This window comes from Podarcis vaucheri, assembly GCF_965113315.1.
Source record: "Podarcis vaucheri genome assembly, chromosome: 14".
NCBI classification, from domain to species: domain Eukaryota; kingdom Metazoa; phylum Chordata; class Lepidosauria; order Squamata; family Lacertidae; genus Podarcis; species Podarcis vaucheri.
The window spans coordinates 39,646,434-39,671,545 of NC_138752.1; the positions used below are offsets into that span (position 1 = coordinate 39,646,434).

Consider the following 25,112-nt stretch of genomic DNA (forward strand, 5'->3'; position numbering starts at 1 on the left):
CTATCTTTCGATCCATGTGTTATTTCAGAAAGTGCAAATTAGGAAGCTTCAATTATAAATGCAAACTGGATCAAATTACCCCTCACGCCCCAAGTCTCAGATCTATGGGTCCCAATCTCAAAGCTGATTCATCTTTGTATTGGGATAGTTTTCCAGGGCAAACATAATTCCCGTTTCCGAAGGAGAGAGCGAGCTTCAAAACCTTTTTAAACATGCTAAACACTCACCTTTCGCCGGGTTCTTTTAATCCATCTGTGGCATATTTACAAGCCTGCATCATATTTTAGCAGATGCTGGATAAAGCAAGGAAGCCTGACTGCATACATTAGGAAGTTTACGAATGCCTAGCCTAGTAGCTCCTAGACAATTGTTAAATACTAATGTAGGCTTTCCCTCCTGGACCTTTCCTTCCACAGATTGAACTTCAAGTGGTGTTTCTGCTCCTTTGATCCCTTTAATCTGTGTTTTGCTGCTTTATAACACGATTCACTTAGAAATACCATCACCATGCCAGTCCCATTATTATCAAGCAAAGCCAAGAAAGGATCTGAGTGTGTTTATTATTTATGCAATGGCTACCTTGTTGAAGCGGATAAAGCAAAATGCAGTAGGACAAATCTCTAGAGATGTGGCACCAAGTTACAACTGTCAACATTCAAGACAACAGAAATATGGGGAAACAGGTTGTATTCATTAAAATATAACAACTTGAGGATCTGCAAATCAACCTAATTCAACCAATGTAACCAAGTCAAGTATATGTCTGCTGGGATAGCTCAGTAGGTAGTGCATGAGATTCTTAATCTCAGGGTTGTGGGTTTGAGCCCCATGTTGGGCAAAAGATTCCTGCATCACAGGGGGTTGGACTAGATGACCCTCATGGTCCCTTCCCACTCTACAATTCTATGATTCTATGTCTAGGCAGGCAAGTTGTAATAAATGGGGCATAACCGACCCCACTCATCACTGAACAAGTTTACTGCTGCCACAAACTGCCCCCATAAAAGGGGGAATGGCCCTGTAATCACTCACAGATTATCACAATATTGCTTTTGATGTACAACCAAGTGTTTTAGTATGCTTCTTAAGAACTGCTGAAAGAACTGTTTTAGCTGTTGATAACTGGGCAAGCTCCTGCCTCAGCCTTTAGGAACTCAAGTAAAGAACAAAAATAAAAGTTTACTTAAAGAAAAAAAATCAAAGGCCTTTGATAGTGGTGTCGTATTCCAAGACTAGACAAATTTCCTTTCCTGGTGACAAATCTTTAATGATAGGGGTAAAAGGTCTACAGATGATGGATCAAGTAATTTATTCATTTGGACAGTGGGGTTTGGTTATCAGATGTAGGGATGGGAAAATTCCTTTCAGTGCAGTTAAGAATTTGACTTGGCGACTGGAACTCCAGGATACTGGGGAAATAGCTTGATTTCCTCATTCATCCAAGCTCAGTTCTACAATTTGGAAGCCTGTTATGCTCTTGATTAAATCTTAAGAAGTACAATAAGGCACAAATGCCTTTCTTAAGCCTCCTACCCATGGGCCCCTTGTGTTATACCCTGCTGTCTCCTTCCCTCAAACTTTTCTGGTAGCAGTAGCAGTGAGGACTATCTCCTCCATTGAGTCAGGGACCCTAACATAGCAGCATCCCAGCTACCAGGAGCCCTGGGACTCAGGTGCCCAGGAAAACTACACACACCAGTGTTCCTTGTTGAGTTCTGCATACCCAAGAGGTCATCTTACTTTCCAAGTTGAAGAATGATTTCATGGGGCTATAACACTCAATACACAATGCACTCAAGATGCAGAAGCCCGTGTCTGAATTGCTAGAGTTGCAAACAACTGTGTTTTACCCACTGAAATTAGTGAACCTAAATTAGTCATGTCCATTAATTTAAATAGGCCTACTCTAAACATGGGATATAAACCATAGTGTGAAGGGCTGTAACTCAGCAAGAGAGCATCTGCTTTGCATGCAGAATGTCCTGGGTTCAATCTCTAGCATTTCCAGGAAAGGGCGGAGAGCCACTGCCATCAATGTACTGAGCTAGACTGAACAGTGTTGTGACACAGTCTAAGGCCATGTGTTCCTACTATAGGGCAATTTAAAAGCTATGCATTTCATGTGGAGGAGAATAATCCGTAGGGTGTCTCCTCTTCCTCCTCTACAGTGTTCCTTTTCTTTTCCAAAGCAGGAAGGCAAAATGTGTGAGAACTGTCTGGCGCTAAGTACCTGAGAGAGGAAATAACGCTTTTAATAACAAGTGAAAGAGTGATCCCTTATGATGCTGGAAATGTCCACTTACAGTGAAAAATGTGTATTACTAAAAAGGTTTCATGTTGTTCCAGTCCTAGTGTGATGCCCAAGAAGAGAATGTGCTCTTGAACCAGGAACTACCCATTGTGACATGGTGTGACTTGGCCACATTAGGAATGTCCCCAACAATGCTACATAAAAGGAACTGTGGGAAATTCAGATGGCAGCTCACAACTACCCATTGGTGATTGGTGTGTTGCCTCTGCCTCTTGCTACCACCAGCCAATCAGCCCACTGGAGTCAACTGGTGTAGAAGAGGACCCAAGCAGGAGTGGCCATCATTTGTGAGCCAGTGGTCCCCTTGAGTTTTTTCTATTAAGACATGTGTGTCAGTCACAAAATGGCTACCATGGGGGCATGGCATGGCACAAGATGGCTTCAAAAGTGGAAAAAGAGACAGGGCCACAAAATGGTGTGAGCGTGCTGCTTCCCACATCAAACACCCCATAAGGGGGAAAGGTAAGTGACCCACCATCATGCTCACTCACAGAGACAAGCTCATTGCACCTCTTCTGTATTCAGAACAGATGGGAGGGCGTGTGTCCAGTCCTAGCATCCAATGAAATGAGTCCATGTTTACCGGGAGGTGTTGCATGTAGGAGAGGTGAAGCTTCTGAGCAGGAAATTCAAACTGTGTCTTGTCCACTGCAGATTTTTGAGGCAACGCTTACAGAGACTTTCTGCAGTCCCACAGAAGGAACTAAGCAAGCACAGCGGTGCCCAGGGGCACCATTCTGGCAACCCTTGCAAAAAGAGGCATGCTGTCAAGAGCTCACTCAAACCAGGAACCAGCTGTGTTCTGGTTTCATCCCAACTTTTACGCCTTTACCATTCTGGAGCTTAAGCTCAAGCCAGTCCTCAGAGTCTTTAACAGAATGTGGATCGAGTACTAAATGAAAGCGACAAACTCTGCTGAACAGCGGCACATGCAAGATCCCTTTCACTGATTTCCCAGGGAGTCGAACTGATAAATCATGTCTGACAAGAGCCATTTTAGCATCCAGACAAGATCTACTGAAGTTACAAAAAAGACTCCCCCCGCCCTCAGCCGCCTGTGGTACATTACACTGAACTTAGCCAAGGACAAATGCCTGTGGTCCACACATGCTGAATTAGGCCCTGGGCTTGCAGGGGGGAGGTGAGCTTACATATATTTAATTTTCTAAACTCATTACTTCCTCCCTTCCTCCTGCGCCATGCAGCATAAGAAAGAATCAGTCCCCTACATCGTCCTGCAGTTATCTAACCAAACGTGCTATGAGCCTCCACATTTGCTCCATGCCACCGATACATCTTTCGACTTGAGCTGTAATGTGCACAAACAAACAAAGCAGTGCGCTCTGTGTTTCAAATTAACAATTACCCATTTCCACGGCAGGCTCTTCACATTGTATTCCGTGCTAGCCTCGCAGATCCGTATTTTATGAAATGTAAATTAATTATATTTTACATTAAACGGCTTGCGGAAAGTGGTTAAATACAAACTCAGGACTAATTAATCAGCACTGGTAGATTACAGAGGCTGAGTAATTCATGTAGGCAATCAACGAGATGTACAATTGCTGTCTGAGGGGGCTTACAGTGCCTGCTGGGAGTTCAGACTTCTGTGTATCAGGCTGAGGAGGCCTCTTTAGCACAGGTGGTGGGAGCTAAATCCAGGCCTCCAGGCCTACCTGCCCCTTGGAACTAAGCCTAGGCCATGCCCCTCGTTGGCTCTGCTTCAGCACCCTAAATATTGCTGCATGGCTTGAATGTGTCCATCAATCCTGACAATGCCTCTTGCTCCCCTGGATGGAGGGCAGTGAGGGACGTGTGACTGAGCATAGAAAATGGTCTGCTGCACAAAGGTGAAATTTACATATGTTGCACCACCCACATTTAGAGCTCAAAGGAATCAAAGAACCAAGCTTGTCCAATCCTCCCTGCCCACTGCAGGAATCTTGCAACTGGAGCAGGTGGCTGTCCACCAGGCTCTTCTTATCTCCTGCAAATAGGGATGGTTGAATCTGTCAGTTTCAGTTTCTCTCCATTTCACTCTTTTCCCAGTCTTCAGGTCAGTTCTCCTGAAGTTTTCGCATCAGTATGCAATAACAATAATAAAGTCCTCGTAATAATAAAGCATATGACTGTGAATTTCTAATAGACACATCTTTGTGTCCAGTTTCACCTAAAAGACACATTTTTACAAAGTGGAAATTCCCTTACACGATGCATTTTTGTATGGCATGTTGACCAATATATGCACTTATAGGCACACTTTACACCAGTCTTATGCATTTTTGTACACATTACTTGGCTGGAGACCTGCTCTGCGAAAATTTGGATTTTGAAGGATGGCTGTGTTTCAATTTGCTTAGTATTTCAGAGAACTGGGTAAATCCACCTTTTAATATGAATGGAACTGAATTTCTCCTTCATCTCTAGCTGCAAAGGAGGGCCAGGAGTAGCCAGGGTGGTGCTACAGAGCTCCCTTCCAACACTGGCACTGCGATGTGGGGATGGGGAAGGACGGTGCAGAGGCCAGATTTCACTGGCAATTTACGAAATTGGCTCTGCTAGTGTGCCCATGCAGCACCTGACCTCTGCCATCCTGTTCCACTTCAAACAGGTAAGCAACAGTGACACCTGTGTTGGGAGAGCAGCTCCACAACATCACACTGGCCACTCCTGAGGAGGACCCAGCTGTATCCCATTATCAAATCACTCTTGATGTTTAGCCCCAAACCCGCTTCCTTTCCATTTCTCCTCATAAGTTCCAGGCCTGCCCTCTGGAGCAACAGAGAAAGACTTTGATACTTCTCAATGAATCCAGTCCATTCATCCAGCTGGAGAGGCAGCATTGTGCAGTGATCAGAACTGGACCCGGGACACCAGGGTTCAAATCCCCACACAGCCATGAAACTTATTGAGTGACCTTGGACTAGTTACCAACTCTCAGCCTACTTCTCAGGGCTATTGTGAGAATAATCTGGAATTTGGGGTAAGACATGTATGTCCCCTTAAGCTCCTTTGGATGATAGTGGTGATACAAATGCAATAATAAATAAAGTAGATGAATAACAATTATCCAGTGCAAGAAACTGAATTAGTCTGCTGTTAGAACCACTTGCATAGACTATTGCTTGTGTTGCAATGTGTACAGCCATTGGGTTATCCTATCTTCCCAAAACCGGTTTTAAGAAAATGGACACTTTTAGGGAACAATGTCCAATGTGAAGATCATCCACTGGACTCCTCCCAAATTTGGTCCATAAAGAGCATCACTGAAATCACACTCTAACCGGCAGCGGCCAACGGTATTGACTTCCCCGTGCAGCTGCTACCTAGCTAAGAGCAAAACAATACTATTGACATGCAGAGAAGTATCATGGCATGGGGAAATAAAATGTCCTGTACCAACAGCCATTTCTTATTCCTCTCATTTAGGAAGCGTGACAGCCACCGGGTGATGATTCCACTGATATCGAGCAGCAATCATTAGGAACTGAGGGGAAAATTACTAAAGGCATCATTCTGAGGGCTGCTTCAGGTGTAATGAGTTTTCAGCTCAAGAAAATCCTTCCATATGGAAACAGGCAAGTCCCTGTGTGCTGTACTGAGCTGGGGTGGGGAGCCTTTTACAGCCCATGGGCCACATTCCCTTCTGGGACAGCCTTCAGGGGGCCACATGTCCATAGTAGGCAGGGCCAGATGCAAAAGTGGGTGGAGCAAGTAATGTAAATTTTACCTTTGTGCAGCAGGCTCATTTCTAGACACACCTCCCAATACTCCATCCAAAGAAGCAAGAGGCCAAGGGGGTTTTTCCAGCCAGGCAAAAACTCTTGAGGGAGGACGAATAAGAGAAAGGCCCACCTTTCCAGTCAAGACCCACTCATGGCCAGAACCAGCACTGGATGAGATGTTTCCAAAGGAGGACCGCCCTATTGCCAGCCCAGTGTGAAGAAGGACAAAGTAGAGACAAAGCACCCTGCCAAATTACCCACCTCCACAACCCTGGAAGATCCAAGAAGTCTGTAGACCAGGTGTAGGGAAATGTTTGCCCCTCCAGATGTTGCTGAACCAGAACTCTCATCATCCCTGGCCATTGTCATGCTTGCTGGAGCTGATGGGAGATGTAGTCCAGCAACATCTGGAGTTTCCCACAACTGCTGTAGACTCAGGGGGCCTGTGGCTCCCTGACTGGTCACAAATCCTAACTCCAGATCTTTATAATCATCTCTGTAATGCCAGGATCAGAAACGACAGTGAATCTCAACCCAGATCAGAAGTTGCTGTGTACATACGGCAGAATGTGACCACACATCTCTAAGCTGCTGACCCATTCAGCATAGTATTCCCCAAGCTGCAGCCCTACTGAAGCAACCAGGAAGGGATGAAGTAACAAAACCAACCATTAAGCTCTTCACATGCAGCCTGGCAGTCACTAGTTCAGCACCACATTCTGATCATCCCCTAATTGTATGTGCTAGTTTTGACTCCTTGGATGGACAACTCCACTGAGGCTTCAGCACTCTTCCTGCTGGACAGCTCCTCATCCTTGCTCCAAATCTGAGAAATCCAAGCCTCAGCAGTGGTGGCAAAAATGAGACACCGAAGGGTCACTTTCATATGTTTAAAAGCAACTTTTGAAGCAACCTACTGGGGAAATTGAAAAGCCAGCCTTTGTCTTTATCGCGGGTTTCCTGCAATGCATTAGAGAGGTGGCCATTTCACGTAAGGTGAGTCAGGGCTTGAGGACATGGGAAATTAGATGTGCTCAGTCATTAACTCAGCAGTGTGAGGCCAGCAGGTAAAACACAAATCCTAATGCTGCCTTCCTGTCACAGAACGGGGGACGTGGGAGTGTGGAGGCATATTTCACTAATCAGGCAGGTAGGTTAAAATGTTTCCTGGTAGGCAGTGCTGCTCATATTTCAGCTTCTTTTGTTTATTTATTTTGAGGCTGTCCATTTCAGCCGGAGACAGATTTGTGGTGGCTACCCCAAAAGAAAAGGGGAAGGGAATGTTTGTTGAGGTTTACTTGCAAAGATGCAATCAGAGATACAGGGCACAGCTTTTCATTCATTTCATCAGTTGGATGGGAAAGCCGTGTTTATTTGGAATTCTTTGTATGCCATGGATGCTGTACAAAGTGTATATCCAATGGAAGGGTGTGCATAGCATTTGTAAGCATATAAGAGCCCTCCTGGATCAGGGCAAAGGCTCTGCTGGTTCAGCAACCAGTCTCACAGTGTCCAAGCAGATGCCAATGGGAGGCCTTCAATCAGGACCTGAGTGCAATAACATTTGCCCCACCTGGCAGTCAGAGGCATATATACACCTTTAGACCAGAGGTGGGGAAACTCAGACCCAGGAGCCGAAAGTCCCCCTACCCCCTGTCCTCTCCATCTGGCCCTGAAGGTTTCCCCAGACCCCACCCCTTACTGGCCCTCTTTGCCCCCCAAATATTTTGCTTTGCTTGGGTGTGTTCTTGAGCTCTGCTCATGGCTATTGGTTGCCTAGATAGAGGGGTGATGCATAGAACCCAGCTTACTGTACAAAAGTAAAATTGGCATGTGTTGCTCTGCCCATTTTTGCCTCAGGCTCCAACCACCACTGGCATGAGACCCTCAAATATTTGCCAAAAAGAGAATGTGGTCCCCAAGCAGAAAACTTGAATGCCTGACTTCTGGTTGAAGCTAGTTAGGAATCTGTAACGCAGGGTACAACTGCCCCAGCCAATGATCTCAGTAACTGAGCTGGGGGAATAAGGACTCAGCCAGTCCTCCAGGTATCATGGACCCAAATGGTTCAGGGCTTTGTATATTAATATACACCTGTGTGCCAATTCTGTGACAGTCAATTAATAGTAGTTTTTTAATAACAGCAATAATGGTCATGATGATGATGATGGGAAGTAGAAGAACAAAAATGAAGACCAAAGCATAATGTTTGAAAAACAGATATCTCATCCCTTTGGTGTTATACATCTATCTGGAAGAGGTTTCTAAAGTTTAGATTGTATCTTATTGTCTTGCTCTTGCAGCCTTGTGCTTTCAGACAGATAAGTAGGGAGATAAGGAACAAGGAGACAGAAGGAAGGAAAAGGAGGAAGAGGGGATGCTGATAAGTTATGTGTGTTTACAGAACAAGGGGTCCAAGTCCCATGTTACAGCAGTTGTTCTTTTGGGACAATGTGGCAGTAATCGAGGCACCCCTATGCCATTAGCTGTGTACAAGACAGTCCCTCAAATATATCTCACTCATTCTGAAAATGCTAGTTCTGCTACCTAGTTCTGGCATATGAGACACAGCATTATTTCCTAGGCCATTAAACTAAGGTAGTTGTGGAAGTTGCTCCAGATATGCACAACTGTCTGAGATGTTCTGAGAACTCTGTTTCATCAAAACCTGCAATGGGGTTCAGGGAGTGGTTCTTCTACCTGAAGCACGCAGCAGTGAAAGTTCTTGTCGTAGCACTTGCAAAACACAAGTGGAAAACTTAGCAATAAATTGCAGTCCTTGCAGCTGTTATGTGCAGCAAATCAAAGGAAAGCTGAAAACATCCCAAGGATTGCAACTCAAGAGAAGCTCAAGAAAAACTTTGCATTTTTCCTAGGCTTCCCCTGAGGTTCTGCAAGTGTTGTCCAATCATTTCCAAAACCCAACCCAATGCCTAATAGACAATTGCTTGGGTGGATAGTATCTTTTGGTACATGATACAAACAAGCTATATTGCTGACAAGTTATGGGTGTGCACTTGTGGAAGGAAAGACTATTACTCTGGTGTGACATGACATTCTTATCAGCTCTGAACATTAAAGAAATATTTACAGGCACATAGTAAAACAAATTCTGCAGTGTATCTTTATTGCATTCAAATGTCAATTATGCAAGCACATGAGAGAAACCCGGTTGGATCAGACACTCCACTGGTTGCCCTAGGCAACTGCAGAAAGAAAGGGATGCAGGCACTAGCCTTGTCCATTAGCCACGTGACTAAAGGGTGCTGTGTTGTGTGCATGTAAGCCTGCAAGTTTGGGTTTCTTTGTTGCTTGCAAGCCGCCTTAGAGTCATTTGAATGAAAGGTGGTTCATGAATGTTCAAAATAAACACACACTATCAAATCCTGGAGGCTCTACATGACAGTCAGAACTGTAAACCACTTGACAGATTTCTCTTCTACGAATTTTGACTAAAGGAATCTAATCAAGCGACCATCACTATGTAGGAAGTAGACTTCTACCAAGTCAGACTATTGGCACATCTAGCTTAGTGTAGCCTGCACCAGCTGGCAGCAGCTCTGTTGGGTTTCAGACAGGGGTCTGTGTAAGCCCACTCTGAAGATACCAAGGACTGAACTTGGGTTTTGCCTGCAAGGGAGATAATCTATAAAACTGAGCTACAGTAGCACATTCCTTACATTGATTATGCATTCCCTGTGATGGTGCAATGTTGCATTTATAGGTTGTGGCTTTCTTTGGTCTGTCCCAAAAGAATATCACAAGCTAAGCCCCATCCTCTCTTAATTTGATTAAAGGCATCTAAGCTGGTGGTCATTGTTAGATCTTGTGGCAGTGAATTCCATAAACTGATTATGCACTGTGTGATTATGCAGTGATGTGTTTATGAGATTATGTGTTGTGACTTCCTTTGATCTGCCCTGAATCTGCCACCAGTCACTTTCATAGCCTGACCCTGAATATGATGAGAGAGGGAGGAAAACTTATCTTTCTACTTCCTTCACACCACCCATAATTTATCCATTTCAGCCATGTCTTCCCTTACTCACCAAATTTCTTTCTGCAAATATATTTTATTGCACTTTCCTGACATAACAATAAACTTAATAAGCATAGATTTGTGTACAATGAATTTGAGTCATAAGCGTCTTAAATGCATCAGAATTTTATGCACTCAGCTTACATAACAGACTTTTCCCTTCAACAATTCCTCCTTTTTGCTGTATTACAATACAGACCTCCCCCCCCCCCGGCAAAAAAAATATCTGGGATTTCAGTGGGTGAAAATTACAGGGGGCCTCCTTTACGGATGATCTGAAAGGAAACTAGATATCTATAAATTGATCTTCTTTTCCTGCATCCTCTGTCTAGTCTACTACAGTGTGTTAACCTCTCAAACAATGCCAGCTGTCACATTCTGTCAAAACCTGAACTGTATATCCTGATCTGGTTTTCTGATCCCGTGAGCTGCGATTGATAAAGAAAGAGAGCCCTGAGTGCTTTGAGGAAGATGGTTCAAATCCCTGAGAATTTTGGGTTGCTCTTTTCTTAAGCTTTCCCCAGCTTTCTAGTATCCTTTTTGAGAAGGGAGGGCACTATCAGAATTGTGCACGGTATTCAAAATGTGCCTATAGCACAGATTGGTAGGAAGACTTCACAATACTGTATGTAGGTTTGTCCACATGTTACACAGGTGTTCCCTACAAATGTACATACAAGTGTTTGTGTGAAAGAGTCTACACCTTTTTATGTGTACAGCTCATCTGTCATGTACAAAGGGACATAGACTGTACACTCACTGAATGCAATGTATGAAGACCCCTCGTTTTACTTTCAACCCACTTCTTAATCAGCCCTAGCCTGGAATTTGCCTTCCTCCATTCCACAAATAAAGTGGATACTTTCATTGTTCTATCTACCTGTGATGCCAAATTTCTTTCCTGGTTAGCAAACACATGCTCAGCCCACATCAGTGTATGTATGAAGTTAGGTTTTCCACCTTTTCTACCACTTATTTCCTTATGTTGAACCTCACTTGCCATTCTTCTGACAATGCACCAAGTTTGGGGATAGCTTTTGAGAAAGAACTCTGCGCAGACTCATAATATTGTGCCTGCCACATTAAACAAAGTCAAAGTTGCATGCTAATAGTGTATTTTGTTGTATACTAAATAACTGGAGAATTACGGAAGTGCAAGAAATACACAAACAAATAAATGTGGGGATGAAGCTGCAGCCCTGTGCACACTTTCCTGGGAGTAAGCCCCACTGGACATAATGAGGATTACTTCTGAGTAGGCATGCTTAGGATGAACCACACTCTTAACATGAGTAACATCACAATATTACAACTGGATTAAGGAACGATGGGAGAAAATCAGTTGGTTTAGGATAGATGGAAAGGGGAATAAAAATTGTAAGAATAATGAATGGGTTAATGACAGATATGACTGCAATAAGTAGGAGCCGTTTTTCTTTAATTTACAATACATCATTATTTGTGACTTGAGGCTCTTGCATATTAGCCTTATACCTTCTTTTATTATCATTTACTGTTTTAACAGTGATTACTGGAAACAGAATAGGTGCGAAGTTTAAAACGTGCCTGTTGACTACTGTTCTTAATTATTCACTGATAAGTCTTGTTTGAGGGAGTGTTCAGATTTGCAAACTAAATAGTTGCATTCCAAAGATCCAATATAAGTTTGCAAAAGAAAATTGGAGATATTACTGGTTGGAAATGGGGCCCTATAGACTAGAGATGGGTGAGCTTCCCAAACATACTCCCTCAAGTAATAATTCCTCCATTATTTTGGGGGGGGGCAGGAAAAAGTAGTGAATGAGGAAAGTCAGAGGAGAAGATTTCACCTATGTGGGGTTTTTCTCTGACCTGAGACGTTCCATTATCTCTTAGAGAACAGTGGGAAGCCTAATTAGGGTCAAAACAGCAAAACTTCTCTGGTTTGAAATTCAATCTGAGCCAGAGAAGAATTAGGAAGGGTTGGCACTGGCCTCACTTCTCCACTAAGATGGACTTCATTAAGCCCCTGAAGGTCGTAGTCGTCGTCTTCTTCTTCTTCTTCTTCTTCTTCTCCTCCTCCTCCTCCTCCTCCTCCCAGGTCTGGCTCAGGAGACCTTCCCTAGCATCTCTAAAGAAGGTAAATATTGAAAGCTAAAGAATGAAAGGTCAAGGCAATAAATATATTGTCTGTTTGGATTAAGTTGTCCATAGAATGACACTCTGCCCTTTGCTAGACCCACCACGGACATTTCAGAGAAGAAAAGGGCAACACAGAAAGCAAAGCAGGATCCCTTTGGCTATCAGGACATCAGGAAAACTTTTGCACTTGTGCATTTGGGGACTTCATATTGTGGTGTACAACAGGTTTCATATGGCATAAAGGGTCATCATCATTGGGCATCCTAGGAAGGGGCCCACTAGCAATGAGCAAAACCCTCTGGCCTTCCTGCTCCTTGTTGCTGTCACCACCAGTTTCCTTGCCAAGACTGAGTGAACAAGGAGGGACAGGAGGGTGAAGAAGTCACAGCAGCCTCCCATCACCTCACTCTTTCCTTCCAGATATCCATGGTAACAGTGGTGAGGAGGGGCAGCCACAGGGGGCAATCTACCAAATGTTGCCCCCTCTTCCAAGCAAAACCCCCCTTGCAACCTGATACAGAGCTGATTCTCTCAAGCCAATTTGGCAAACAATGGTTTGTATTTATGCATGGCAGAGTGGGGAACTGAGGGCCACATTCCTTCTGTGCAGCATTCCAAGGGCCACATGCCAGTGGAGGGCAGAGCCAAAGGCAAAAGTGGGAGGCGGGGACAAATGTAAACTCTATCTTTGTGCAGTGGATTAGTTTCTGCACACACTCACATATTCCAGTCCAGCTAGGCAAAAAACTCAGGAGGTGTGAAATGGGATCAGTGAGGGGTGTGGCAGAGAGTTTCAGGGGCCAGATAGAGAGGATAGGAGGGCCACATTTGGCCCCCAGCCCTGAGGTTCCCCACCTCTGGTGCATGAAAACCAGGTGGTCAAACAATTACATTTCTTGGTCCACTTAAAAATTGGGACTATTTGATTGATGGTATGGTTTAAACATTTGCCTTCTGCCTTTTTGGTCTCAAAGGACGGGCCTCGTAGGTTGTTCAAGGTTGCTGACAAGGTAAATTAGAGTTCTTGGCGAAGTCCAATATGAACCGACTAAACTGCATGTCCTGGATGTACATGTGCAAAGCTTATTGTGATGAATATAGGTCAGAATGGAAATCTCTGCCTTCTGACAATCTCTAGACAATACTGAGCTACAGTACATGCACCAAGGAGCTACATTCAACTGCATTATACACACAGGCACATAAAAATCAAAAGGCCTAACTTTGTCATGGTCCTTAATTTCAGTGGGCCTACTTTGAGTAAACTTAGTCAAATGTCACCCCAGTGGTCAGCCTGAGGATAAGACAGCTTGCTGTGTACCTATTCCAGCATTAAGCAGGGGGTTGAACTAAAAAGGCACATTTATGGGATGCATTCAAACTTTTAACCCATCATGCTGGGTGTGGGGTGCTGGATAGGGTGGAAGTATCCCACTGCCCAGCACAGCTCTGCCAGCCCTTGTCCACAGAGTGAAATTAGTATTGCTCCACATGCATGAAATTCCCTCTTCCACCTTCTGAAAGGGCAGGTGGCTGGAAGTCACTAGAAAAAAAACCAGAAGTGGGATTTTCTTATTTTCTCATCACTTTCATTATTCTATTCTGATGCATTTTCAAATCATGGTTAGGATTCTGTTCAACTTTCAATAACTTAATATGCATTCTTTCCCCTCCCCTTTCCATTTTCAGTTCAGTTCAGTTCATATTGACTCCTTGGCAAGACTGCAGGTATATTGCAGTGTCAACATTTTGCCTTGCTTTGTTTTGTTTCTAGACTATATGCATGTCCAAAAACCACACCTTTGATCTGCTTCCTGATGTACCAGTATGACAATAAAATAAAATAAGGATGCTTTAGAAATTCAGCTTCTGCAAATTCTGGGTCGAAACCACCCAATGCACTGCATTGCCTCTATTTCAGGGAACCAAGGGTTCCTGTGGCCTCTTCATCTACCTGTGCATCCCTCTCCTCAATTCATGGCCTAATTAGGCTTGAAAACAGCCTGTTATTTGGTTCTGAAGGGAGACTATTTCAAACCTAATTATTGTGGAAGGTAGTGGCTGTTTATTGGGGGGGTGAGGGTTTCAACTAGGTAGGGAGATTTTATCATGATGATGATTTAAAAAACAATAATTTGCAATTTAATAAGGGATGCAGTTAAAAGTACATGAACATCTGCAAATATCAAGGATTTCAACAATACAAAATTTAAGCAAGTAGCAGCTTCAAACCAAACGGAATACATCACTGAACAACCCCCCCATCATATGCCTCAAAGAGGCACCCTTAGCATTACACCTCCAACATCTATCTGTATTCAACAGAGGCTTCCTACACAAATTCTGTGGAATCCAATATACTCCAAATAATAATTGGATCAATCTCAATTTCAGGTACTAGGAAACATTCCATATGGATTCTAAAGCAATTTTCCATTGTTTAGGCTGTATAATTCCTTGTTCCACACATCCCTGTTGTACAGGTTCCTGAACTCCCACCAAAATCCATAAAGCATTTATAAACAATGGTTATGGGTTTAGTTTTCTGTAAAAAAAAATAATCCAATAATCCCCCCCACAGTTTTGAAGATGCCAACAGCACTGAAAACTGATAGGCCACAGGCAGTGCTTGTTTTAAAGGGGAGGGTGTGTGTGCCAGTACCCACTATGAAGTTGTTACAGTGAGTGCCAGACTTTTAACCTTTTTAAAAAAGGGGTGGGGTGCTAGTATTGCATACCCTTGAATACCCCCAGGAAAAAAAGCACTGTAGAGGAAGGGTTAATCTATTGCAGTGTGCTGTGAATCTTGTTTCCACCACCAGTGGCAATTAGATCTGCAAAGAGCCTCCTAGCAATATTCACACCTAATAGCAGGGGGCAGGAGGAGTGAGAGTCTGGGGTTGTGTGGGTGAGAGAAAAATAATGAATGAATTGCTGTGTGTTTTATGTGACAATGGATATATGAGAGAGAGAGAGAGAGAGAGAGAGAGAGAGAGAGAGAGAGAGAGAGAGAGCCCTCCAGATATAATTAAACTCCCACTCCTATTGGCTATTCTGGCGCAGAATAGCCTATTGGCTATTGGCTATTGTGGCCCAGGTCAGGGATGATGGGAATAAAAGCCCAGCAATATCATTAGAGGGCACCATGTTGGCTACCCCTAATGTGCATGGATGTGCGCAAAGGAGAATGTGAGTGCAGCCTCACTACTTTTTGCATTGTACCTGCACACTTCTGCACTGGCCCCAACTACCACTGACATGTGGTCCCCTGAAAGCTTCCCAGCTCTGCTTTACTGATTTTGGAACTTTGCCATCTGCTGGATTACTAAATGCAGTAATGTAAAAAAATAAAATGCAGGTTTTCATTCAAGGCAAATGTAAAAAGTTGTACTGCTTCCATCTCTGTCCACATAGAAAACCATGCTTGTGTAGATGCAAGGACATACACAACCAACCACACCCTGAAAACTGAACACGCATAATTCCCATCTCAACTGGCTAAACCAGTTTGGCATGGAAGAGAGTAATACTTCTACCAGTGTCCTGGGATTTAGAGCAAGCTAGGCTTTCAAATACAAATAAATATTTCTTTGAGGACAGCGGGTGGGGGAGGGGAGGGGAGGGGAGGGGAGGGGAGGGGAGGGGAGGGAAGGGAAGGGAAGGGAAGGGAAGGGAAGGGAAGGGAAGGGAAGGGAAGGGAAGGGAAGGGAAGGGAAGGGAAGGGAAGGGAAAGGGTTGTGTGGTGAGAGACGTGTTATGATCTGGGAGGAAAGATCTAATTATTGAGTGGGTAGGAAAAGAGAAGAATCGGACAGTGGGCAGAGGTTAGGGAGGAAAGGAATATGAATGGAAAAGGTATAAAGTGAAGCCTGAGCACAATCCATCCCAACTGCATGTAAGGTGAAAACAAAAGCACGATATTATGCATCAGTGGTAGCCAATGTGTTGTCCTGCAGATGTTGTTGGACTACTGTTCCCATCAGGCCCTGTCAGTGTGGCCAATGGCCAGGGATGATGTGAGATGTAGTCCAAAGCACCTGGATGACACCATGTCGGCTACTCCTATTCTACCTGTCATCATCAGTGGAACCATACATGCAGTATGTAAGAAAAACCCACCAAACAGAGCAAAAGAGGCAGTTTTCTGAGCAGGGGGGACAACCAAGGTTGCAGTCATTTCTCATGTCATAAGACGTACCTCTTCAATAAGCGTGTATCTCCATGTTCCAAAATGGCCTTTAGCTATTATGCAATTCCATCTCCAATACTGCCTGTCCATCATCTTGTGACTCAATTGCACATTCCACATACGTTTTAACCAACAGGCACCTACTGTCATCCAACTTAAGACAGATGCGGATACAGCCTAAGGTCAATGGCTTCAAGCAGGGAGCTGCATCACATCTGCAGAACCCACTCTCACAACATCACAACCCACCTTCATCGCAAACTTTGACAAAATCGCCAATTCCAACCACAAGGACTTGTATGGGAAAGTGTTCATATTACACTTCAAAGACTGACACCATTCGAGATTTCTTATTCTGGGGTGGAGGGGAGTATTTGTTAAGAAACTGCTTGAAACAACTTTGACATTATCAGCAAAAGAACCCTCCCCTCCCCCAACATAAAACATTTCAAAAGGTCCCGAAAAGCTAATGAATAAATTGCCCAAATAAGCATTTTGCCACTTGCCATTTGCCATAAATACATTAAAGAGCAATTTCCAATTTTAAAAAAGAACTCCGTGCACTGAGGGTCTAAACACTCATGTCAAATTTTTGATCTCATGACCTTCCATTTACATTCTTGCCTGAGATATTCTTGGAAGTTGAATAACACCAAGTGGGCTGGAGCAGTCATCGCCAGCTACCATTCTTTTGTACTGCTCCATCTTCTCTCCAAATATAATTATATAAAATGTTTTCCCCTACCAAACGCATTTTCTTGCTTGCATTTGCTGATAGGAAAAGAAATGGCATGGAAACTTTTGTTTGATGAAACTGAAACCTGGCTATTAGAAACTTTCTCCTACTTTAGGCATAAATACATTCAAGCATCATTGCTGAACTGTCAAAAAAATGCAGTCTTCTAAGACATTTCAAAGTGTTAGCTTTACGTAATCATGTAAATACTTTTCTCCAGCAGATGTTTTGCCCAAACGTGGCAACAGCAAGCATACAAACATATAAAAGGGATGGTCTGGATCCTTCAAAGGGTTTAATGCAAGCCTAAATCCCACTTCCCTCTCCTCCCACTGCTTAAAGTACTTACCTATGAGTAAATCTTACTGAATTTGGCCAGACTTACTTCTGAGTAGGCATGCATACGATTGCCCTGCCAGACACATTTTTCATCCTTATAGTGAGGGACAGAGAATATCCCCCAACAATCTGGCAGAGAAAGCAGCAGCAAGATCTGTCCACATGAAGATCCAAGTGTATAATATCCTCATTTTAAAGTGCGATTTATACACTGAAGATGCACAGCAGCACATCATAAACCTTTCCACTGCCTGAGGGATATCTCTACATTACTTCAGCTCTGGCCTCCCAGCAAATATCCTTCTTTGAGCCAAAATCCATAATCCTTCTTTTGACAACTTTGCAAAGTGTCGAGTCCTCTGTTAATTCTGGCTTTGGCAGCAGCTGACTCCTTGGGAGTCGGTCCCATCAACTATGTCCTACTCAGAGTAGACCAACTGAAATGAATGGGCCCATTGGTCATGTCTGCTGATTTCAGTGGGCCTACTCAGAGTAGGACTAGCAGTGGGCACAACCTACTGAGACCTACTTCCAAATGAATATGGGGTTCCCCCATCCCCCTTTTGTCCTTCTGAGGTGAAGCATAAAACCAAGAACAAACTATTGCATAAATGTTTCGAGATAACTCTTTCAGAAGAGGATGAAAATATTGGGGGCAGAGGAACAACAGCCAAACAAACAAAAAGTGAAATCCAGACTCTGAAAGCATTTGCTGACTGCCAAGGCATAGCCTTTACTGCTATTGAATTCAGTGACAAGGCAATAAAAGATCCTTTCTCCTTGGCAAGAACCCGTTGACTGGCTCCCACAGCTGTAAACATCTCTGACCGTGACCAAGCAAAAACCAAGACAATGCAACTCACGCAAGTTGTTTGCAGGAGGTCTCGTTTCCATGTTCTCATAGTGCTGCACGTGGACCACAATGTTGAGATCTCGTTCCATGTGATCTGTTGTGCAGGGAGCTTCTGGTCTCATAACATCAGCAAGAGCCCTAAAGAATGGTGGGAAAGGGAAAAGAGTTAGATGCAACCTTCCATAAAAACTTTGGTGCTCTCTCCCCCTCTCTCCAGTGTGGTGTAGTGGTTAAGAGCGGTAGACTCATAATCTGGTGAACCAGGTTCGATTCCCTGCTCCTCCAAATGCAGCTGCTGGGTGACCTTGGGCTAGTCAGCCCCACTCACCTCACAGAGTGTTTGTTGTGGGGGAGGAAGGGAAAGGAGAATGTTAGCCGCTTTGAGACTCCTTCGGGTAGTGATAAAGCAGGATATCAAATCCAAACTCTTCTCTCTCCCTCTCTCTCCTGCCCTGGAAATAGACTCTCAAATTTTAATTTTGGTAGATCCCTTCCCACTAACAGCAAACTTTGTGAGCCCATGCCAACAGGACAGAAGCCCAAACTAAACTACTAAAAACAAAATGGAGGTATCAACCAACTTGGGTGCCTCCTGAGATACGAGAAATAAAAAAACCACACACAAAAGGGTTTTTTGAAATTCCTTTTTAAAAAAAGACACACAATGAAGACTGAGGGTGCTCCGTCAACTCCAGGAGATATGGAATGATGGGAAAGAAAACCAGAGAAACAGTAGAATGTCATGCTTGAGGAGTTCACACATGGCTGGCTGGAACCCTGGACAGGAGTATTCATATTTGAGTGGGAAGATGTTCTGCAACAGTTTGTGGTGGCTACAACTTGTTATCAGAGCAGCGGAAGCTTCTTTTTAGAATGTTCATTTCCGAAGTGAGGACTCAGGGGAAGAGTCCATGAACACAAACACACACACACTTTTCAAATGCTACTTCTGTCTGTTTTGTGGTTTTGCTGGAGGTGTAGACACTTTTGGATGAGGCCAGCTCCCAAGACTCCCAAGCAAATATACCACCTTCACGCTGATTTGATTTCATGATGTCATCTGAAGCTATATTTTTCCCACATTCTGGATTCTTGTGGGTTTGTTTATAAAGCACCCAGAAGCATACTCCACCCCACTTTGTGCTCCATACTCCACCCCACTTTGTGCTCACAGAAATGGGTGAGATGTTCTGCAACTTCACCATCTGCAGCAACTTTGACACAGCTGGCAAAGTTGGGCAAACTCTACAGGCACAAGGATGGGCAAATCTGTCCATTTCAGTTTCTCTCGGCTTCACATTTCCTCTGTTCAGTTCTCCACAAATCTGCATCAATTTGCTCCCCCCCCCAAAAAAAAAAAAATCCTCAAGAAAATTCATCAGCATTTTTGTGCAAATTTCTCCTGATGTACACATTTTTGTTTGCCGTTTTGCCTAATACAGTGGTACCTCGGGTTAAGTACTTAATTCGTTCCAGAAGTCCGTACTTAACCTGAAACTGTTCTTAACCTCAAGCACGACTTTAGCTAATGGGGCCTCCTGCTGCTGTCACGCCGCCGGAGCACATTTTCTGTTCTCATTCTGAAGCAAAGTTCTTAACCTGAAGCAATATTTCTGGGTTAGCGGAGTCTGTAACCTGAAGTGTATGTAACCCGAGGTACCACTGTATACACATATTTGCAAAGCAACTTTCCCTAACATGATCCTTCTGAGTATGGTATTTTCAGTATCGTACACTTTGCCCTGGTGTATACCTAGCTGTACATATTGCTTGCAACATCTGCAGAAGTGTGAATTTCCAAAGATGGCTGTGTTTGAGCCCGTGTATTGTTTCAGAAAGAAAGTGCTAGTTAGGTTAGGTTTGCCTTTAAAATCAAATTTCTTCCCCATTCCTAGTTGGGAATAAATCACTTTGGGCAGCCTAGTTTTTATGAGGTCCCCCCAAGTGTTTCCTGCTTGGCAGGGGGTTGGACTCGATGGCCCTTGTGGTCTATTCCAACTCTATGATTCTATGATTCTAAGATTACTACTAAATGAAAACCAGTCCTGCAATATGGCAGGGGAAAGGAATGAGTATGTGGTTTCCCAGAAATATATATCTATTTTTAAAATGGCTCAGGTCTTTCTCCTGCCATACTCCAGCACTCATAGAAATTGATAAAATGAGCGTCTCGTCAGAACGTGTCCTGGTCCTGTAGTGCTCCTTTGGTCTGACCAGCCTAAGATGGAATCCAAGATGTTGGCAACTGCTTTGCTGAGACCCATCTGATGCGGCCTCACAACGCACCTGTGGGTCCTGACCCACTGACTGGAGACCTAGGATTTAAACCAGTGGATCCCAAGAAATTACCAGGTCCACTAAGAGGCAAGCAGGTAGCAAGAGGGCCCTGGAGATGGAAATAACTATCAGACTTTGAAAAGCTGTTATCACTGGATCAAGTTCATCAGGTTTGTTGAATTAATTGCATGAAATAGTTTTAATTGGACTTTGAATAAATGTGAATTGATTATGACTGTTTTGAATTTTATTGTGTTATTATCTCCCTCAGGGACGCGGGTGGCGCTGTGGGTTAAACCACAGAGCCTAGGACTTGCCAATCAGAAGGTCGGCAGTTCGAATCCCCGCAGCAGAGTAAGCTCCCATTGCTTGGTCCCTGGCTCCTGCCAACCTAGCAGTTCAAAAGCATGTCAAAGTGCAAGTAGATAAATAGGTACCGCTCCAGCAGGAAGGTAAACGATGTTTCCCTGCACTGCTCTGGTTCGCCAGAAGCGGTTTAGTCATGCTGGCCACACGACCCGGAAGCTGTACTCCAGCTCCCTCGGCCAATAAAGCGAGATGAGCGCCACAACCCCAGAGTCGGTCATGACTGGACCTAGTAATCAGGGGTCCCTTTACCTTTACCTTTATCTCCCTTAGTGGGTCATCCAGACTGCTGTTCTGGTTATGCTTTTTATAGGGTAGGGGGCACTGGGGATGGATTTATAGAACCAAGGGGCAATGACCCCCCTCCCCAAAAAAAGCTTTAGGAACCACTGATTTAAACCATGCCAGGTCTGGCTGGGCCCTTTTAGGTAGCATAGATTATATAACCACTAACCAAGTCTGGATGCTACTGACAGAAACGTGCAGCAAAAAGGGGAGGAGAAAATTAATCCAGATTCTTTTCTTTTTACTCTCAGACTGTTGGAAGTCTCTTTTAATGTGCATGGCAAGCTAATTACACATGATACTCAGTGATTCTTGACTGTGGGGCAGTATTATGTCATTTAAATGTCAGATGGATTTCTGATCACCAGGTTCTTTTTATTTAAAAAAAAATATAGAGAGGAGAGGGTTGTGCTTGCTTGATCCAGTTAAAAAAGGAGGAGGAGAAAGATTTGTAAGAGCAGGTAGCCAGAATGAGTTTGGGCATTTTGAAATGACACTTCAATAAGAAGCAAATCTTCAAGACCCGCCACTGCAGAGCTGGCCTACATAGCAGAGGAAAAACTCGCAGCTAGCAAAGATCCCAAAGAGCTGTGTACATTAATAGGCTCCTAAGAGGGGAATATTATCCCAATACAGCCTCAAGTTATAGACTGATCCTGAATAATCCACAAAAAGCACACACACACAGCACACAGATCCAGTCGGTTCAGAGAGGATTTTTGATACAGGGAAAATGGCCAAAGCTTAAGGTAGCTGCATATATTTTACAAAAATGCTGGAGACGGCTGCGTGCTGGGACAGGGAGGCAGGAAGCCGAAATGTGGCAAATCTAATGACCTGTTTATTGAGCATTCATCCTGGTTCACTTAAGCGGAGGTTAGACTGTGTTTGACTATTGAGCATTCCTCTTGATTCTTTGCTTCCAAGGCTGTCATATGGTGAGCAACATTTCCTCCTGAATTTCTCTTGGTTTGTTTGCGTGATGGTTATACACCTTCCCATTAACCATTTGCCCCACGCTTTATTATTTATTGCATTTACATCCTACCCTTTTTCTCCAATGAACTCAAGGCAGTGTACATGGTTCTCCCCCTTCCTCATTTAATCCCCACAACAAGGTAGGTTGTGCTAAGTGGCAGTGACTGGCCCAAGTTCACCCAGTGAGCTTCATGGCCAACGTGGCGATCTGAGCCACTACTCCGTACCTGCTCTGTTTGGGATGCATTTGGGTGCATTTCCCCATCATGTTTCTAAGCAGAAGATGGGCAGGTGTTGTTTTTTGAGTTGATTTATTGCACTGGGACAACAGAGAGACTTAATTCATTTTAATGGTGCAAACCTCTTCAGCTTTGGAAACCTTAGTAACAATAACTGCATTACTCAGTTTTGGAGAAACAAAAAACCTCCAACAGCGGGAGAATGGCTGAGGAAAACTTGGATGAATGTCTTGTTCGTTGAGCTAACATACAATAGGAATCCAATATAAGCAATATGTTTTGGCTACATTAGCAACAGCACTCCCAGCTTGAAGACTGGAAACAGAACACACTTGCAAATTGGGGAGCTGAGACAAGGAGGCCATCACAGCCTAGCAGAAGACCACTTGCACAATACAATTACTGCAAGAAACCAAATAGCATGGCCATCATCAAAATGTGTGCCTGCTTCTTGAAACCCAGACACATGCATATGAGTGGCCAGAGACTCCCAGCCAAGTGTGACATGTGTGGAACATCCACATTTTAGATGCCGTCTGTGGATGCAATTCCTGAAACAATATCTCAACTTGTTCCTGGGGAATTAATTCATGGGCTTTCAAACTAGGAGCTTTGTTGTTTCCTGCTAATATTCATAGTCACTGTGCTACACTGGATTGCAATCTGGTTAGAGAATCTATAGCGGCAATGGGAAACTTCCTGTTTTTGTTGGATTACAACTCTCATCATCACTGGCAATTGGACAACAGCAAAAGGACCACAAGCTCCCCATCCCTGATTTACATAAGTTGCCAGTGGGGTCTCATGTGAATGAATACTCCTCCCTACGTATCTACATGCAAACTAGGGGCTGAAGTCAACTCATGTTTTTCACTAGCCAAAACCAATACAAGGACTCTTGCTTATGCAATGGGGCTTTCCTACCTCTCCCAACTCCACATGGCACCCCACGCCTCACCCATATCAGCTCTGTGGGGGGTGAGGAGTGCCCCCAGAACAGTACATGGGGGGAGGGGAACACTCACTTCCAGGTTTGTAGAGTTGAGGAGCAGATTTGTTCGGGAGCCAAGCCGTTTGAATACCAAGGTATCACTGTAGTGGACTTATTTAGATTTAGGTGGTAAATCTTATGCAAGTTTTATATTACCCCAAACCAACTTTCCTCCCTCTCATCAGGGATGGGGCAAGACATTGCTCCTTCTTAGGCAGCAAACTCTGCTGTTGCTACACCCCACTCCTGTTATCATTGATTGATTGATTGATTGATTGATTGATTGATATACCAAATGGGTTTCTATGTGGTCTTCAAAACATAAAAACCATTTCCACTAACATTAAAACCAACAAGGGTAATTTAAAAACACCATAAAACAAACCTATTAAAATATAAGCATCCACAATTAAAATATGCAATAAAGCAATGTAATTTTTAAAAGCCCAGCCATTAAAACAGGAGACTCAGGTCAAGGGAATGCTTGTGTAAATGTGTGCCTCTTCCAAAGCCAGCAGAATACCAATGCAGATTCTCTCACCACTGTCACTTTCGCTCGTCCCCTCCTCGTACCACCACCACCACCCCTGTGCTTACTTTTGAACCATTTTGCTGGCAGCAGCCCTGGTGGCCTCTCTGCCTGCACTGAGGAAGGGGGTCCCATCAGCCCATTCAGTAGCCGTGCCTAAGTAGAAGGGCAGCAGCAGCAGCAATGACCAGTGAGTTAAGTGAGCAGGAGCCCAGGGGATGCTAATCACACACATTGACGCAGGAGACAATGGTGGCAACCAACCTGGATGGCATTAAAAGAGGATTAGACAAATTCATGGAGAACAAGGCTTGCTGGTTCGTAGCCACCATGGCTATGTTCTGTTGGAGGAAGTTGGAGGCAGTATGCCCCTGAATACCAGCTGGTGCTGTTGTGCTCATGTCCCTGCTTGTGGGTTTCCCATCTGGTTGGCCACTGTGGAAACAGGATTCTGGAAGAGTTGGCCATTGGCCTGATCCAGCAGGTTCGTATTCTGTTCTTACGAATGAGGCCATTGCCTTGGTTTGCTGCATGAAAGTGCAGTACCTATGCCTGAGTTTTGCTTAACATCCCACCTGATGAATAGTTTTGGAGAATTCAAAAGTTTGGTCCCTATTTTGGGACAGTTTGACTGGTCCCAATAAAGGTATTGTCTGACTATTGATTGGGGTGGAGTTATGGTGGAGAGAGTGAACGATTCTTAAACACATTTGCAACTCTGGTGTACAGATTGATCCATGCACCAGCCATCCCATTCCCCATCTGTTGTGTTTATTTCGCAAGAGCTTTAGCTTCCCTTCCAATCTCCTGAAACACTTCATTGCTTCTGTCATGTCCAAATGGACTTCCTCATTCTCTTATCGCAGATCGCCACTAAGACAATCTTTCAGCTGCTGCAAGGAAGAAAGTGCCACTGAAGTCAACTTCTGAGTAAGCATGCACATGACTGAGCTAAAAGGATCGCTTATCGCAGTTCACAGCTAAAGTTCCATTATTAAATTCCTGTTATTAAAGTTTCTTTTTTTTAATGCTACTTTTCTGAGCAAGGGTAAACATTGATTTCAAATCAACCATAGGCCAATCTTGGACGTTGATTGATTTTATTCCTGCTGCTTACTGGGAGGAAATATAAGC

General features: G+C 43.9%; 1 protein-coding gene across 1 annotated transcript in view; it reads right to left on the reverse strand.

Annotated features, from left to right (window-relative positions):
• Positions 1-25,112, reverse strand: part of SHISA9 (shisa family member 9) — a 229,033-nt gene that overhangs the window by 197,623 nt on the left and 6,298 nt on the right. The window contains exon 2 of the mRNA XM_082200126.1: positions 18,324-18,451. Coding sequence (XP_082056252.1) covers positions 18,324-18,451 — 128 coding nt within the window. The remainder of the gene's footprint in view (positions 1-18,323; positions 18,452-25,112) is intronic.